The sequence below is a fragment of the Lichenostomus cassidix genome, chromosome 10 (assembly GCF_008360975.1).
Source record: "Lichenostomus cassidix isolate B80296 chromosome 10, HeHo_3.0, whole genome shotgun sequence".
Classification (NCBI taxonomy): domain Eukaryota; kingdom Metazoa; phylum Chordata; class Aves; order Passeriformes; family Meliphagidae; genus Lichenostomus; species Lichenostomus cassidix.
Window position 1 is genome coordinate 6,669 of NC_139491.1, and position 17,430 is coordinate 24,098.

A 17,430-nucleotide genomic window follows, 5' to 3' on the forward strand; every position below is an offset into this window, starting at 1 on the left:
TCCTAAGACACGAGCCACGTATTTACAATGTTCAACTTGTACATTTTGACACTTCAATATCATATCAGACTTCTACACTCTAACCGTACACATCTACTCATATCAAACCTCTCTTTACATTAATATCTAATATCTGATTAGACTTTGTACAGAACAGCTAATAGATCTATTTATTCTTTTTTTACATTCTGTCCTATATATCATCCTGCCTTATAAGTTAAGCTCTTTCATTGGTTCATTTATATACACAACACTTGTGTTTGCGCTTTAAAATCTTCTCTCTGCTTTGGCCTTGCATGGACAAGCTTATGCAGGACACAGATTACTCTTTCTCTCTCTGCCTCATCTGCATGCTGCCCCAAGGAAGATTTTACAATAGCATTTTCCTTTCCTTACCTACACTTTAGGTCCATTTCATACCTTCCATTATTCAAATCCTAATACTTTTCTTACTGCCTACAAGATCATTGTCTTAAAGGAACAACAGAAAAAAGGCAACACCTCCCTAGCTCAACATTTCTTTTTCCTCTTTTCCTAATTGCTCTTCCCATTTCACATGTTGCCTTTTTAATGCATGTTTAAAGGACTGCAATTAGCACTGCTCCAGAAGAATTTGGGAAGTGCTGCTTCTCCTTCTGGCTCACCGTGGAACACAATCCAGACGCGAGATGCCGCTCTGTAGCTGTAGAAAACCTTCAGGTATTCATACGAACAATACACTAAATAAATGAAATTCTATGCCTTCAAAGAAATTCCTCATGTCTGTAAAATCTAACAACATACATTAAAAAACTCTCCTGATCAAGTATGTATCCATTTCAATGCTGAACAGACACACTTTCAACTTTTAAAAACTTCTGGCTTTGGTGCTACCCCTTCTTACATTACAAAAATTGCAAATTCTGACCTCAAATCTGGGTTCTGGGGGATCACGGGCAACTATACCACGGCTGTCACCAGCCCAGATCCTACCTAGGCCCGTATGGGATATAGGTTCACCTTGGGGTTAGACACAGCTGCTCTGCCAAAAATTCCTCCTGCAGGCACAAGATTACATGGCAGATGTTCTTAGGCACACCCTGAAAGGGGGAGCTTTCAATGGCACTCTGGGAAGCAGGGGGCTGCATCACCCACTGCCCTCAATACCTCTCACTCATCCTTTCTTTCAGCTAATGGGCCACGGCCCCCCACCCGCTCCACAGCCCCCTACAGCCCTGTGGTGCCGAGTGCTGCCCTGGACAACACGACACCTGTCAGCTCTGGAGCCCAAATCCTGGTTTTGTAAGCCTGTGGTGGGACTCGGCAATAGGGACTGCGGGCTGCACCTCTCCTGGGGTGACCTTCGGCTCCACTAACCTTGTGTGCTAACAATTCACACGGTAGCCAGGACTCTGCTCGTGGCCCATGGGTTCACTCCCCATCCCGGTTAGGGCTCACCGCTCCATACCCCACCTGTCCTGGACACGCTCTCACTCCCCCAGCGGAGGCACTACCCTGGGGCTGTGCACCCTGTACACATTTACCTGTATTTCTCTGACATCCCCTCCTATGCCACCGCCAGCAACCCGCCTTGGGACCGGGCTCTGTCTCCCACACCCTTCTCCCTTCTGCTGCTCCCCCTGCCTCTCCCACAAATGTTTACTAATGCATTCTATTGCTGATCAAACAGAGAAATAATTAACACATTCACACTTTTCATTAGGAGTTTATTTATTAAAGGAATCATGGGGAGTAATAAGCAAAAATAAATCGCATCAGCCTGCACTTACCACGCAGTTTTTCCTTGCTTAATAAGGTGATGCTGAACTCTCTCAGCAGGACTAAAAAATCCAGCTCTCCGGTTTAATAAAAGCCACCTTAGACCCACTGGGCCCAAAACTGTAAGAAATGTCACACTTGTTTTATAGAGCTCTGCAACTAGTCACATTGGATACTGCTTTCGGGACTGCCACAATGACAGTCTTGCCATCCTGGCAAGCTCTGGCTCTGAAGAGCCTGCTTGCTGGCAGCTCCTGCAGCCAAAATTTATCCAGTATCTTCAGCACCACCTTCATGCCACCCTAGGCAGCTGAACCGGGACACCCAGGACATTCCAGGCAGAGGTCCCTGCAGAACCATTAAAATCATTCAGTGCCTTGCAAAGCAAAGCTCAGAGGGATACAAGGCATTTCTCAGGAAAACCCACCAAAAACCCAGAAATTTTAGTGCCCGAAGAACACACTTTTTGGAATGCAACTGCAGCCCGGCTCGTACCGAACGCTACACCTATCCACAGTTTTAAGGGTGTGGAAAATGCCTTCAAAAACAGGTTATCTCATGACCACCTCCCACTGACAGGATCCTTGGGGCAACTCTTAGATTTTTGCATGTTCAACTGACAATAGGAAAACGGGACAGGTGTTTGGGATTTCTCTGAGGTCTAGCAGCTGACAATACCCTTTGGGCTTTTACTTTGGTATTTTTATAACCTGGGGTTTTAATTATTTTCTGACCTGTAATTGTCATGGGCCTGCAGCATCCTAGTCCAGCCTCTTGGCTTCATTTGCCTTCTTCCACTGCTGGAAGCTGCTAAAAAGCACAAAGCAATGACACACGCTTCACACTTCAAACGCAAATAAATTACAATTACGAAAAATCTCGCTGCCACTTTTCTAAACTATTCATCACAGACCTTAGAAAAAGCAAAGGTGATCTGTCCCTGACAGGACCCCGCTGGGACACCCGAGCGGGCTCAGCGGGGCGCGGGGAGGCAGGCGGCTTTGGGGACGATTCACAGACACGCTGCCGCTGCCCGCAGGGACACAAGCCGTACCACCGGCTGCGGCTCCGCTCCCGCCCGCCCCCGTGGCCGCAGCGCCTCCCCCGGCGCCTCCCCCGGCGCCTCCCCCGGCGCCTCCCCCGGCGCCTCCCCCGGCGCCTCCCCCGGCGCCTCCCCCGGCGCCTCCCCCGGCGCCTCCCCCGGCGCCTCCCCCGGCGCCTCCCCCGGCGCCTCCCCCGGCGCCTCCCCCGGCGCCTCCCCCGGCGCCTCCCCCGGCGCCTCCCCCGGCGCCTCCCCCGGCGCCCCCCCCGGCGCCTCCCCCGGCGCCTCCCCCGGCGCCTCCCCCGGCGCCTCCCCCGGCGCCTCCCCCGGCGCCTCCCCCGGCGCCTCCCCCGGCGCCTCCCCCGGCGCCGCCCCCGGCGCCTCCCCCGGCGCCTCCCCCGGCGCCTCCCCCGGCGCCTCCCCCGGCGCCTCCCCCGGCGCCTCCCCCGGCGCCTCCCCCGGCGCCTCCCCCGGCGCCTCCCCCGGCGCCTCCCCCGGCGCCTCCCCCGGCGCCTCCCCCGGCGCCCCCTCTTTGCCGGGGCGGAACCCGAATGCGGACGGGAGGGAGAGCCGGGGGTGGGGCTGTGCGGATTCAACAGTGACAGCACAAAGGGGATGCTCGGAAGGGTGGCTGTGAGATTTGCGGGCTTCCAGGGCTCTGTGCTTGTGAGGCGCGGGCAGGGGAGCGCGGAATGCAGCGTGGGAGGAGCTCGGGAACAACGCGAGGGCGGTGGGCGAGTCAGGGGCGAGAGCGGGTGGGGACCGCCTTTGGAATTCCCTGTGTATCGTTCCTCGCCTTTTTGGCTAAGATCAAATGTAGTATCTATTCTTATCAGTTCAATATCTGATACGTCCTCGATGGGAGGACTTTATATTACAGGATTTTTGGGCTCGGGAGTCGGATCCGGAGCTTGCTCCCTCCGCTCCGCGCGTGGTCCGGGTATTACGATGCCTCCGGGAACGGTGCACCCCGCCGGGGACCTCTGGTCGGTTAAAAACAGATTTAAACCCGAGTAAACGTGATTATCTGCACTTAAGGGTAAACCGCAGCTCTCCGGACCCCTGAGAGGCTGCCAAAGCTCGGGCGGCTGTGATTCTCTCCTCCCTTCTCCTCGCAGGGTGCGGCGAAATGGCGGCGCTTCCCCCGTGCTTTTGCGTGCTACTTGGGTTAAACTCTGGGATCTCGCCGCTTTCTGAGGGGGTTTCCGATTTATATCAGGGTAATAGAGGATATTAATGTCGTTTAAATGAATCTCGGAGGGGATTTGGGGCAGTTTTGTCACATAAACACGTGAAGGAGGTGAGCAGCGGGGCGGGGGAGCCGCACGGCTTTCTTTTTGCAGCTCTTTGACCGCCGATGTTTCTACGATGCAAATAAAAATCTCAATTCTTTTTAAAAACACCGATTTTGTTTATTTGTGAGGTAAAATAGGTGCCAAACATCATCGGAGGCGCTTCGGCAGCGGCTGGGAGGTCCTGGGGTGACCTAGGAGATCCCGGGAGTCCCCAAAGCCGGAAAATTCCCTGAAGCCCCCCCGGAACCTCCCCGGTTTCCTCAGCAATTCTGGGGGCGATGTGACAATTTTGGGGGATTTTCGGGCGTTCCCCGTGTCCTCCCCGGGATTTCCCCCCTCCCCTGCTCTTACCGCAGCCCCGAGGGTCCCTCTGCCGCCCCCAAAGAGCCCCAGAAAGGGGCGAGGGATCCCCCGACCCCCGCTGTCCCGAACCCGCCCGGCAGAGCGGGCCGGGCCCGAGCCGCGCCTCGTAAGGGAAATGCAAATGAGGAGGCTATGGGCGGGGTATGCGGCGGCTGGGGGAGAGGGCGTGATTATGCAAATTAGCATTACCTCATGCCCGAGGTGCATTCCGGGAGAAATGGGCGGGGTTATGCAAATCGGCATTACCTCATGCCCGACGTGCATCCTGGGAGAAACGGGCGGGGTTATGCAAATTAGCATTACCTCATGCCCGAAGTGCATCCTGGGAGAAATGGGCGGGGTTATGCAAATCGGCATGACCTCATGCCCGACGTGCATCCTGGGAGAAATGGGCGGGGTTATGCAAATCGGCATTACCTCATGCCCGACGTGCATCCTGGGAGAAACGGGCGGGGTTATGCAAATTAGCATTACCTCATGCCCGAAGTGCATCCTGGGAGAAATGGGCGGGGTTATGCAAATCGGCATGACCTCATGCCCGACGTGCATCCTGGGAGAAATGGGCGGGGTTATGCAAATCGGCATTACCTCATGCCCGACGTGCATCCTGGGAGAAACGGGCGGGGTTATGCAAATTAGCATTACCTCATGCCCGAGGTGCATCCTGGGAGAAATGGGCGGGGTTATGCAAATCGGCATTACCTCATGCCCGAAGTGCATCCTGGGAGAAATGGGCGGGGTTATGCAAATCGGCATGACCTCATGCCCAAAGTGCATCCTGGGAGAAATGGGCGGGGTTATGCAAATCAGCATGACCTCATGCTCGAGGTGCATCCTGGGAGAAATGGGCGGGGTTATGCAAATTTCAGAACTCGCTCAGCGAACGGCACCACGGGAAATTGAGGCGCGGTCACGAATTTTTGGGGGATTTGAGGCTCAGCGCCGCAGCAGCGCGGGCGGAAAGGGCGGCAGGCGAGCGGGAATTGGCGCGGGAGGAGCTGCAAAAGAGCTGGAGGGCGGAGAAATGGTCGCCGTGACTTGTGCGTGAGGCGAGCGGGGTGCGGGCGGGAGGGCGGAAAGCGCTTGGCATCACTTCTCGGCCTTTCGGCCAAAACTGAGTGGAGGATGTATTGTTATCAGATTAGTCTCTCATACGTGCTCGATGAGATGACTTTGTATTTAACGGATATTTGGGCTGGGGAGTCACATCTGGAGCTTGTGCTCTATGCTCCGCACATCGTCCCGATATTGTAGTACCTTCGGGACCGGTGCACCCCCGGCGGCGACCTTGGTTTGGTTAAAATCAGAAATAGTGGGAATTGCCGAAGCTGTCCCGCACTATCGCCCACCCTTTTCCGCTGAATTAACGCTTCTCCGCCTCCCTGGCGGCTGCCAGGCTCGGGCGGCGGTGATTCTCTCCCCTCTCCCCTAGCAGGTGCCGCGAGATGGCGGCGCCTCCCGCGCGCACTCTTTTGGGTTAAACTCCGTGATTTCGCCGCTTTCCGGGTGACTTTAAACTTTTTCTGAGGGAAATAAAGGATAATAATGTTGTTTAAATGAATCGGGGAGGGGATTTGGGCAGTTTTACCAAATAAATCCGTGAGGGAGGTGAGGAGCGGGGCCGGGAGCCGCGCGGGTCTCTTTTTTGCAGCTCTTCGATCGCGGATGTTGCTACGATGCAAATAAAGATCTCGATTCTTTTTAAAAACAAGGATTTTGTTTATTTGTGAGGTAAAATAGGTGCAAAACCTCATCGGAGGCGCTTCGGCAGCGGCCGGGAGGTCCTGGGGGTGACCTAGGAGATCCCGGAGTCCCCAAAGCCGGAAAATTCCCTGAAGCCCCCCCGGAACCTCCCCGGTTTCCTCAGCAATTCTGGGGGCGATGTGACAATTTTGGGGGATTTTCGGGCGTTCCCCGTGTCCTCCCCGGGATTTCCCCCCTCCCCTGCTCTTACCGCAGCCCCGAGGGTCCCTCTGCCGCCCCCGAAAAGCCCCAGAAAGGGGCGAGGGATCCCCCGACCCCCGCTGTCCCGAACCCCGCCTCGTGAGGGAAATGCAAATGAGGAGGCTGTCGGCGGAGCTTGCGGCGGCTGGGGGAGGGGGGCGTGGTTATGCAAATTAGCATTACCTCATGCCCGAGGTGCATTCCGGGAGAAATGGGCGGGGTTATGCAAATCGGCATGACCTCATGCCCGACGTGCATCCTGGGAGAAACGGGCGGGGTTATGCAAATCGGCATTACCTCATGCCCGACGTGCATCCTGGGAGAAATGGGCGGGGTTATGCAAATCGGCATTACCTCATGCCCGAAGTGCATCCTGGGAGAAATGGGCGGGGTTATGCAAATCGGCATGACCTCATGCCCGACGTGCATCCTGGGAGAAATGGGCGGGGTTATGCAAATCGGCATGACCTCATGCTCGAGGTGCATCCTGGGAGAAATGGGCGGGGTTATGCAAATCGGCATTACCTCATGCCCGAAGTGCATCCTGGGAGAAATGGGCGGGGTTATGCAAATCGGCATGACCTCATGCCCGAAGTGCATCCTGGGAGAAATGGGCGGGGTTATGCAAATCGGCATGACCTCATGCCTGAAGTGCATCCTGGGAGAAATGGGCGGGGTTATGCAAATCGGCATTACCTCATGCCCGAGGTGCATCCTGGGAGAAATGGGCGGGGTTATGCAAATCGGCATTACCTCATGCCTGAAGTGCATCCTGGGAGAAATGGGCGGGGTTATGCAAATCGGCATGACCTCATGCCCGACGTGCATCCTGGGAGAAATGGGCGGGGTTATGCAAATCGGCATGACCTCATGCTCGAGGTGCATCCTGGGAGAAATGGGCGGGGTTATGCTAATTTTAATTACCTCATGCGTAACGGCATCTTGGGGAAAATGGGCGGAGTTATGCAAACTAGATGAAACGCGGCGCGAATTGCAGTCTCGGTAAAGGGGCGGGGTCATGCAAATTAAAGCACAATCCCGCATGAATGGCGTTTTGGGAAAAGAGGTCCGGCCATGCAAATTAGATCACTGCGCGCAGCGATCGGCGGCATCATGGCGGATGAAGGTCGGTCAGGCAAAATCGATTCCTTAGCGGCGCGAATGGCATCTTGAGACCTTCATTGGGGGATTTGCAGAGTTTAGGCCTCGGTGCGCGGGGGGCGCGGGGGGGAAATGGGGTTTCAAGCCTTTCCTGAGTCCCCGAAAAAAGACCTTTTTTCCATTTTTCCCCACACAAATAACCGCAGCTCCTCTCAGCCCCGGCTCGGCAAATCCAACCGCGTGGTCCGAGCGGCCAAAAGCCCGAGCGCGGCACCTTCGCCGTGCCTCTGCCGGCCTGTCTACCTTCTGAGAGCTGCCATGAAGTGCACCTCCTAGAATAGGCATGTACAGAAATTTGGCTTTTGCGTGGCCTACAAGAAAGAAGTGAAACCTTACTGGTTCTTTCAATGTCATCTGAAAGAAAGCACATCTGTCATTTTAAATACTGAAGGGTAACTGTCTTGACCTTCCTCCCCTGCACTCTCGGTGAGGCACTGCATGAGGCTTCGTAGGGTTTATGTCAGCCTTGGCACAAAATGCTGCATGGCTCATATGGTGGGTAACTTACAGTGTGTGTTCCACGTGCTATTCCGCTTAGCCAAGTCACACATTAGCGAAGAAGATGCTCTAAGGGGTATTTGGGAGGTACTGGTTGTTTAATCGTTCATTCTGAATGGGTCAGCAGCCCACAGCATTATGGCCTGTGAGCAGAGGTGACAGCATGTAGGCAAAGGCCTCCTGTTCCCCCCTCAGCTGGGGGAGAATGGGTACAAACCTGCTTCCTGCAAGCGTATCCTCTTGGCCTGCTGCATGCTGAGGCTTGGACAACTTGGAGGGCAGCTGCAGGCTTTGGCCTCTGTGCATACACACCTCTCCCAGAAGGTGAGATGACTTAATAATAACTTTGCCTGGATGTAATCAGCTGACTGAATGTCAGTGCAAAGTATGTGTCTTGAGGGAAACTTTTGGATGGAGTGAGATATGAATGTTTGGGTGAGGAAGAATGAGGACTGTGTGATGACCATCCCTGGAATGGAATTGGAACTCTGCAGAGAATGGAGTGCATGCACTGTTAGGCAGCCTTTGCTGTAGGCAAGTGTGAAGAAGCCCTGGAGATGGGAGCCATAAGGAAATATTCCAAAGCGGTGAGAAAGATTAGAAGGTGTTAGAATTGGTGGTTGCAGTGGGATGACATGTGGGTGGGGTCAGGGATGGTGCACCTGTATGAGAAATGGTATAATACTGTGAAAGTGCAATGTGCAGGCATTGCTGAGCAGGCCTGAAGCCCTCCCCTGTGGTCAGGACTTAAGCACGCAGCTGGTGGGTAGGAGGCCAAGGAAGACACCGCGTGAGGCAGTTGGACTTGCACATGTGCAGAGCTGTTCAGAAATGACTGATGTGTGTTGCATTCTCTTACAGATGGTGGTGTTTGGCTGCTGCTGGAGTTGCTGGTCCCTGCGAGGATATTGTGGTGATGTGGCATGCATAGAGAAGAGAAAGATGGCATCTGTTCTGTTCCAAAAGATGTTGAAAACAAAATGACATGAAAGGCTACTGAAGGAAAATTGTTGTGACTGAGTGCTACTGTTGGAAAATGTATCACGTTAAAAATGTTGTGTAAGTGTAGTCAAAGGTTTTGTTTGGGTTTCCCCTGGCAAAAGGAATTTGAGGTTTCTTGCAGGGCAATGTTGTGCCAGATGAGGTCTGGTGAAGTCAGCATACCAACAGATTGGGAGTGACCCCCAAAGATAAGCAGAAAGATAAGCACTATGAACAGAACATCCAGCAGGAGCTTGTGGTTCTCAACAAGACATGATGGATATCACAAGCAGCTAGGCCAGAGCACCTGCAGCAGGGCTGAAGACATCCTGGCCCAGAAAAATGACTGCTAAAAACAAGTGAAGAATGTCATTAGCATCAGAGGCAAGGAGATTGGAGTCCAATGAGAGACTGAATATGGGGAATTTGCTCAACTTTGGACTAATGAACACTGAGCCAATGCTTTCCTCTGTGCTTTTACTGTATGCAATATCTGAGAAATGGAGTAAAAGCTATGTAGCCTGGAATGATTTTCTCTGCACACCCGGGCTATGGGTGGATGAGATGATTGCTGTGGTACATTGTGACCACAAAATAAAGTAATGCTTAGAGTCTGTAACATGAAAATGTTGTCGGAGAGTTTTTCTATTTTTTTCTGCAGATTGGGTGACACTAGTAAACACATGGCAGTAGTGTAGAGGTGGAAAAAAACCCCCCAAGATTAAAGAAGTGATCCTTGCAAAAGCACAGGATGGGGTAACACATGCAAACACAGAAGTGAATGCAGCCATGAAACAAGTGAAAAAACCCCAGCAATACATAGTAGAAGCCCCTAGGAAATCCTGTAGAAAGAGATGAGCAAAATGGACATAATGAGCATACAGCTGTGAGAAACAGCTGTATGCTAGTGCTGCAGTATCCCCCAAAATGTGTTTTGTTTTTCAAGAATTGTAAATTGTGGAGTTTTCAAGAAGTGGTAAAAACACCCACTAAGATTTGAAAGAATGGTAATTTGTGCTAATACAGTTGAGAGAAAGCGTGTAAAAATCAGGCACTGAACCTTAGTACAATTCTATACCAAAAGAGCTCCAAAAATTGTGAAAAAAGTAAAACGGTAAAGTGCTGGGAAAAAAGCCTCCGCTCCAGTGTTGCCATAGCGACGGGTAGGCGGAGCCAGGCGTAGCTTTGGGCGGACTGAGGGGGCACCGAGGGGCGGGCTCTTGGGCGGGGTGCGGGGAGCACCAGGGGCGTGGCTGTGTTCCGAGCCCCGTGACGTCGAGGGGCGGGGTGCAGAGACTACCAGAGGCGTGGCTTTGGCCCGGGCCGAGAGACGACAGGGGCGGGGCCAAGGGAGGGACGAGGGGCGGAACAGTAGGTGGAGTATAGTGACGGACGCAGAGCCGGGGGCGGGGAGGTGGGCAGGGCTTTGTTGACGTCATTGTGCGGCGAAGAAGATATGTCGCCAAAAAAAGGCTTTATAATCAAGGAGTGAGTCTGGCTTGGTGCATATCGCCTTAAGCCGAATGTCTGCCCTTCAGGGGTTCGAGTCGCACCGCCTCCTACACCGTGCGTGTGCTAGGCACGCCACGGCCCCGTAGTCTAGCAGCCAGCCGGGTCCGCCTACCCTCACTGGAACGTACGTAAGGCACCCAAGCCAGAAGGCGGGGCCGCCGCCGAGGTGGGGGGGCTGCAGGGGGGGGATCGTGGCGCCCGGCAGGGGCGTCCCGTGGTACTCCCCCACACCCACGGTGCCGCGCGCGGCGGCACACGGTAAAAATCGGAGGGCGGGCAGGTGAGAGGAGGGAAAAATGTTTTTTCCCACCTACAAACATGCAAAGCAACGAACATACTCACCTCTTCAAAAACACACATCTCTCCCTTTGAAAACACAACACAAAAACAACAACACACCTCACCTACTACAAACAAGAAAATACACAACCAACTAACACCACCACACACCAAAAACATACAACAAACAACTAAATACACACACCTACACTCCATAAGACTACTACACACATTTTACAAGCAACAACTAACACTAAAGCCTCACACCACACTTAACAAATGCCTCTCACATCCACACGACACCTCTCGAAACAATGACATGAACACAAACACAACACACACCACATCCTCACAAACACTAACAAATCACACTTCAACTAACTTCCCTACCTCAAGACATTCTTCTTTACTCTTTAGCTGCCTGCTCTTCCCATCTCACCACTGCTCTTTTTAATGCACCTTGAACGACCTACCTGCAATTCTCACTCATCAACAACCACTGCTCAACTGCTACTTCCCCATCTGCCTCATAACAGCACACAATTCACCCACAACATGCCCGTCCACCAGAGCTGCACAAACCTCCACATGTGGCTAGAAACAGTACAAAAAATTCATTAAATACTTGCCCTTCCACAACATTTACCATGCTTTCAAAATCTGCCTCAATACATACAAATATTGCCACATCAACTCTCTATCCATTTCAATAAAGAACACCATCACTTGCAACTCTAGAACACTTTATGGCTGTGGATGATGTTGTTACCACTTCTTACATTAAAAATTTCCCTATGCTGATCTCAAAACTCCTACACATTTCCCCACATGTTTTATCTAACACAGAACAGGAAATAAGGTGCTTGCCCTTACACCTCCACATACTTATTACCTCTGTGTCAACTGCACACCACATGCACAGCCTACAGAAATACACTTCAGGATTACATCTGATTCAGAAGGCTCCATTACACAAACCTTACACAACTTCACCTCATCAATTAGCCATGTACACAAATTGGGCTTTCAAATGGCCTAAGAGAAACAAACAACTTTTGCTAACTCTTTCAATGCCATGTTAAACAAATAACAATATCTCATGTTCCTGAAGAAACTGAAAGATGGTTCAGAAGGTTTACTTCAAACACAATGGCAAATGCCACACAACACACATGGTGACTGATTCTCAGCCTCTGTTCCAATCACTCTTCCACTCGGCCACATCACATGGAAGCAAGGAAAATGCCCAAAGGGATCATTTGCAGGTGCTGCTTGTATAATCATTTGGTCTGAACATATGAACAGCCCGGGCCATGCTTCTGATAAAAGTATTTGGTGTACATGAACTCCCATCACTGTCACCAAAACATCTCAGCAATACTTTACTTCCCTTTATGCAGAAAACACTTCTCTGCTCACCACAGCTCTGGCATTGGGTTAGCCCAACACACTGCAGCCTGACATAGATCCTTCTCAAAACCTAGGGAGAAAACTTACATTTAGATGTCAGCACCTTCACTGATGACTTCTTTACAATTCACTGGCAACATGTCATTCATCTCATCTTCTCATTTGTCACATAAGCCACACGAGGTATTTATCCTTTCAGTCACGACTCTAACATCTCTTCCTTGAAAAGCTTTCCATCACTGCTCATGACTGTGATCTCCCTCCCTCTTCCTGCTGATCAAACCTGCCTCAAAACGCTGCCTCTTTTCAACAGCTAGGAAATCCTTGCACACGCTGGGCACAAGAGACCCAGGAGTCCAAGGCCAGCCTCGGGCCTAGTTCCTAGCCACTTCTGTCTGGCACAAATCCTGACATTTGCACAGCTTTACGATACAAAATCCCACATTTGCCCGTGGGCACCTGGCTGGCAATCACTGGCTCTTTTACACAGCAATGGCACATCACCACCCTCGTGTAAGACAGGCAGTTTGGAGGAACCCAAGTGCACACACAGCTCTGCTTCTTCACACCTTTCATCTCACAGGATTCCTGCAGCATGCACACTTTTCACAGACAATACCACATTTCAACCTGGCTGCAAACACTGCCTCTTTTACACAGGGAACAAACGTTTACACCCTTCTGTCTTGCACACCATGGCAAATGCCTCCTCACATCATAAAAACCATCTGACAACACTTCATAACGAGCCTCAAGATACACTAGATCACCTCTGGGTTACCTCACTCCATTCACTCAGGTTCTCTGGGAAAAAAAAAGGACTGTTTCAACCTTTTACAAACCTGCTTTGTGGCATTAACAACACCAAGCTATACTGATAGCAATCATACCAATCAGTTCTTTACATTCATTTCAATTATTCACTACCCACAACAACAACTGCAACTGCTGCTTCACAACACCACATCTATACAAATATTACACCGATGACATTAAAGGAAACGAGGCCAATAACCACATCAAATCTCTTCTTCCCCCACAGCAATGACCGTGGCCACATCTCCTTCTCTCTACCTCAAGGACACGCTCTGGGGACTACCTGACAGCATAAGAGCTCTAGAGAACCTCCACCACTGTGAAGACAGGCACTTGACTACAATAAATGCACAACCTCCTGAAAGGACTGATGCTGCTGCCACCACTGCAGCTTCTCTGCTTCCACACAGGGAACCCAGCAGAGCACAGCCACGACACCATCTGCACACCACAGCTAGCCACAGCAGGGCAGGGTGGAGAGGGAGGCGGCAGCAGTTTGGGGAGGTGGCAAAGAAAGCCAGGAACGACCTCCGAGCAGGGACGAGGCCAAGGTCCGTGGACGGCCACCACCGTGCGTGGCAATGACGGCAGTGGTGCAACTCCCCAGGTAACCGGTGGCAGCCCATGCACCCACGATAATCAAAGTGCTCCCACTAACTGACCCGGCACTGGATCACCCACAGCCATACCTCCAAACTGACCGACTGTCACCACACCCTGCTGTGTTTGGCAGCCTGGTGCTTTTTTCCTTATCTATAATGCAAATATTTCCAGAAAAACAGGTTGCTTTTTCAAAATTCTACATGTCAGGACACTCCAATGCTTTTCCTCAACATGAAAATTATTGCTTGTGCATTTTCTTTATGCCCATGACAAGCTGCAGGCTTTTGCATTCTGGCTGCATCACTCCGTGCCCTCTATGAAAAACATTCCACCGTTTGCAGCTTCCAACGAACAAAAATCTTCCACCATTTATCAACCAATACAACAAAACCTTTTCTCAAAACTCTTTTCTTATTCCCACCCCCTAAACTTTTATCTATTTACACTCATCTGTTTACATTTTATCTATTTGCACTTATTACAGAGAAAAGCTACCCATAATTACAAATCCACTGACACTTATAGAACCTCTGCTAACACACAAGCCACCTATTTACAATGTTCACCTTGTACATTTTCACGCTTCTATATCACATCACGATTCTACACTCTAACCATACACATCTATTCATATTAAACCTCTCTACATTAATATCTAATATCTCATTGCACTTTGTATAGAGCAAATAATACATCTATTTGCTCCTTTTTTACATTCTCTCCTATAGATCATCCTACCTTATAATTTAAGCCCCTTCACTGGTTCATTTACATATAAAAGACATATGTTTGCACTTTTAAATCTTCTCTCTGCTTTGCCCTTGCATGAGCAAGCTTATGCAGGACACACATTACTCTTTCTCTCTCTGCCTCATCTGCATGCTGCCCCAAGGAAGATTTTACAATACCATTTGCCTTTCCTTACCTACACTTTAGCTCCATTTCATACCCTCCATTATTCAAATCCTAACACTTTTCTTACTGTCTATAAGATCGCTGTCAAAAAGGAGCAACAGAAAAATGGCAACATCTCCCTAGCTCAACATTTCTTTTTCCTCTTTTTCTAATTGCTCTTCCAGTTTCACATGTGGCCTTTTTCATGCATATTTAAACAACTGCAATTAGCACTGCTCCAGAACAATTGGGGAAGTGCTACTTCTCCCTCTGCCTCACCGTGGAACAAAATCCAGACGCAAGATGCCACTCTGTAGTTAGAGAAAACCTCCAGGTATTCATACAAACAGTACACTAATAAATGAAATTCTATGCCTTCAAAGAAACTCCCCATGTCTGTAAAATCTAACAAAATACATTAAAAAACTCTCCTGATCAAGTAGGTATCCATTTCAATGCTCAACATACACACTTTCAACTTTTAAAAATGAATTAGGCATTTTTGGGACTGTAACTGCATTTTCAGGACCAACCCTGCATGACTACCCCTATTCTGCAATCACCTGCTTTCCCGGTGACACCAGGGCTGTCCCTAATGATACCTCATCATGTTCCCCAGACTCCTCTACCCCACCTTTTATATTCACACACAAAGAAGGCACAAAATGAGTGCAACTGCCATGGACAACAGCATGTTGCTTTAATAATGACATTTACAAGTGTATATACCCACTCCCAAAAAGGGGGACCTCTATGAAAAAAATAAAGGGAGGGCAGCCCCCAAAACAGTCGCAGCCCACCACACAACCTCCTGTTCCACACGCAGGCACCTACCCCACAGCTCAGGGGACAGTGTGCTCAAGGACACTGTCTCCTGTCCAGGTGCAGCTCTGCCCTATTCCCCCAGTTTCTGCTGACCACACGTTCACCCCTCTGGCAGCCCTCGCTTCTGCATCCACAGGGCACCCGCTGGAAAATGGGACGTGAGCCCACAGACACACAGTTGCCTCTCATCCCGGTGCAATTGACAGCCACAGGAGTTGCCCTCTGCCCTACTTCTGCCAAGGAAGGGGCAGCAAGGAGAGCTCGGTCCTAGCAGCGAGACCTTGGGCAGCAGGAACACGGCCAGGTAAAAGGCGACCGAACCGAAACCCAACTGACCGAGCCCCACCAAAAAACCGATGCCATTTATAACCTCTTTGTCACGTTTCAGTGCAAATCCGTTCTGACCTATCCGTTTCACGTGATCTTTCTCGGCATTGCTAAGCAATTTTTATTAACTGCTTGGACCGCACATATACCGACACTGAAGTATGTTTAAATACGCTCTAAACTGGGACAAGTTTATGTATTTCCTTCCGTAGAGGACCGCAGGAAATTTATGCTCGGTAACACGGCCGCTCCAAATACCAGGAGCATCTTCCCAGAGGGAAAAAAATCTAAGCAGAAAGAACTTCCTCAGTATAGATCAGAAATAAAACACTCGGTTTAAACCCTGAACAGTAACCTGAACGAGCAGGCAAACTTGAAATTTGCGGTACATATATGCCTTAAAAAAAGAGTTCTGGGGAAAGAACTGAAGCAAATAAATTTAAAGGTCACAATACATTGTTTAAAATTCTCTGCATTTTTATTGGATATAGCATAATGGCTGGCAACACCACCCCCCCTCGAAAAAAATCCAACACAGCACCCCACTAAATAATAAAACAAACAGAAACTTGAGTATAGGTACAAAATATTACCTTTTTAGAAGCCAATCTATTTCAGATATATATTTCTTCCTTGGACAAGTCTGCAGGTAGAGCCTAACATTTATTGCATCAGACACAAATATATATATATAGCACATTCCTCTACAATGGAAAAAAAATATTAATGTTACATGTCAAATGCCTTGAAAGCAACATTAAAATGTAACGTCACAACATTTCTTCAGCTTCTCTTCCCTTTCCCAAAATCTTCTTTTCAACTACAAGCACTACTAAATACATTCAGGGTTCCCTACATTTGATACAGTGCATGTCAATTACTACAGACAGATAAACAGAAGCAAATCAAGAAAAATGAAGCACTAAAGCTGTTCTACGTGGCTGTAGTATATAATCACAAATAGTTCAGTAACTCTTGACAATGCTTACTGATTACCCTGACTGCAGTAGTTCTAATTGTGCCGACTGGCCGCTGCCACCTCTACCGATGTGAGCTTGCAAACGAGTAAGTAACCTGGACCTTGACCGTGTTTTATATTGGTTGGTCCTTGCTACTTGAGAACAACTGGAGTCCAAATACGAACTTCAACCCATTTCTGGCTCTCGGGAAGAGGCGAGCGCGCCTCTGTACGACGCCGGCTTTCTCTTTGCACGGGCACCGAGAATTCGAGCCTCGCAAAGCACACGATTAGGCAAATTAAGCATTCTAATGGCCTAAGTATGCTGTCATATTAGTTTAATTCCCAAACCCATGTCTAAGTATACCCTCGTATCACTTAGATGACCAAACCCAGGTAAAAATACATTCTAAAATAACCTCAATAAAGGGGATCTTCAAAGTTGAAGGTTATAAATAAACGAGACACCGACTCCCTGCAGACTCAATCAAGGCTGTCCATTCCCAGGAGGTTTTTAGTCCTACTTCACGATACATTTCATACGATTAGTACAGGATGGGCATATACTGGTCCGTCGCTACGTTATTAAAAGTTGTATGCGCAGGCTCCTATCTGGCTCCCCTTTCACAGACTTGCTGCCACAGGTCGGTTACTTCCCATAAAATTTCTTATTCAGAAGAAAGATCAGGAGATTGACGTTCACTTTTGCTCTGTCAAACAGCTTCATGACGGCAACACCTTCATATTGCAGCTGCAGCAGATCC

General features: G+C 50.0%; 1 protein-coding gene, 1 long non-coding RNA gene and 2 other non-coding genes across 4 annotated transcripts in view; 2 read left to right on the forward strand and 2 right to left on the reverse strand.

Annotated features, from left to right (window-relative positions):
- The first annotated feature begins 3,584 nt into the window (after nt 1-3,584).
- LOC146432452 (U2 spliceosomal RNA) lies at nt 3,585-3,774 on the forward strand. The gene has a single exon (XR_014854389.1). It is a non-coding gene; the product is annotated as a U2 spliceosomal RNA (small nuclear RNA).
- A 1,772-nt stretch (nt 3,775-5,546) lies between these two features.
- On the forward strand, nt 5,547-5,737 carry LOC146432453 (U2 spliceosomal RNA). Its single transcript, XR_014854390.1, has one exon. It is a non-coding gene; the product is annotated as a U2 spliceosomal RNA (small nuclear RNA).
- A 7,314-nt stretch (nt 5,738-13,051) lies between these two features.
- LOC146432454 (uncharacterized) lies at nt 13,052-14,928 on the reverse strand. Its single transcript, XR_014854192.1, has 2 exons — nt 14,016-14,928; nt 13,052-13,727 (listed from the first exon to the last, which is right to left on the reverse strand). It is a non-coding gene; the product is annotated as an uncharacterized LOC146432454 (long non-coding RNA).
- Nucleotides 14,929-16,282: 1,354 nt separating this feature from the next.
- Nucleotides 16,283-17,430, reverse strand: part of IQGAP1 (IQ motif containing GTPase activating protein 1) — a 46,392-nt gene continuing 45,244 nt past the window's right edge. Inside the window, exon 38 of the mRNA XM_085070094.1 lies at nt 16,283-17,429. Within this exon, the coding sequence (XP_084926220.1) occupies nt 17,316-17,429 (114 nt within the window). The 3' untranslated portion in view covers nt 16,283-17,315. The remainder of the gene's footprint in view (nt 17,430) is intronic.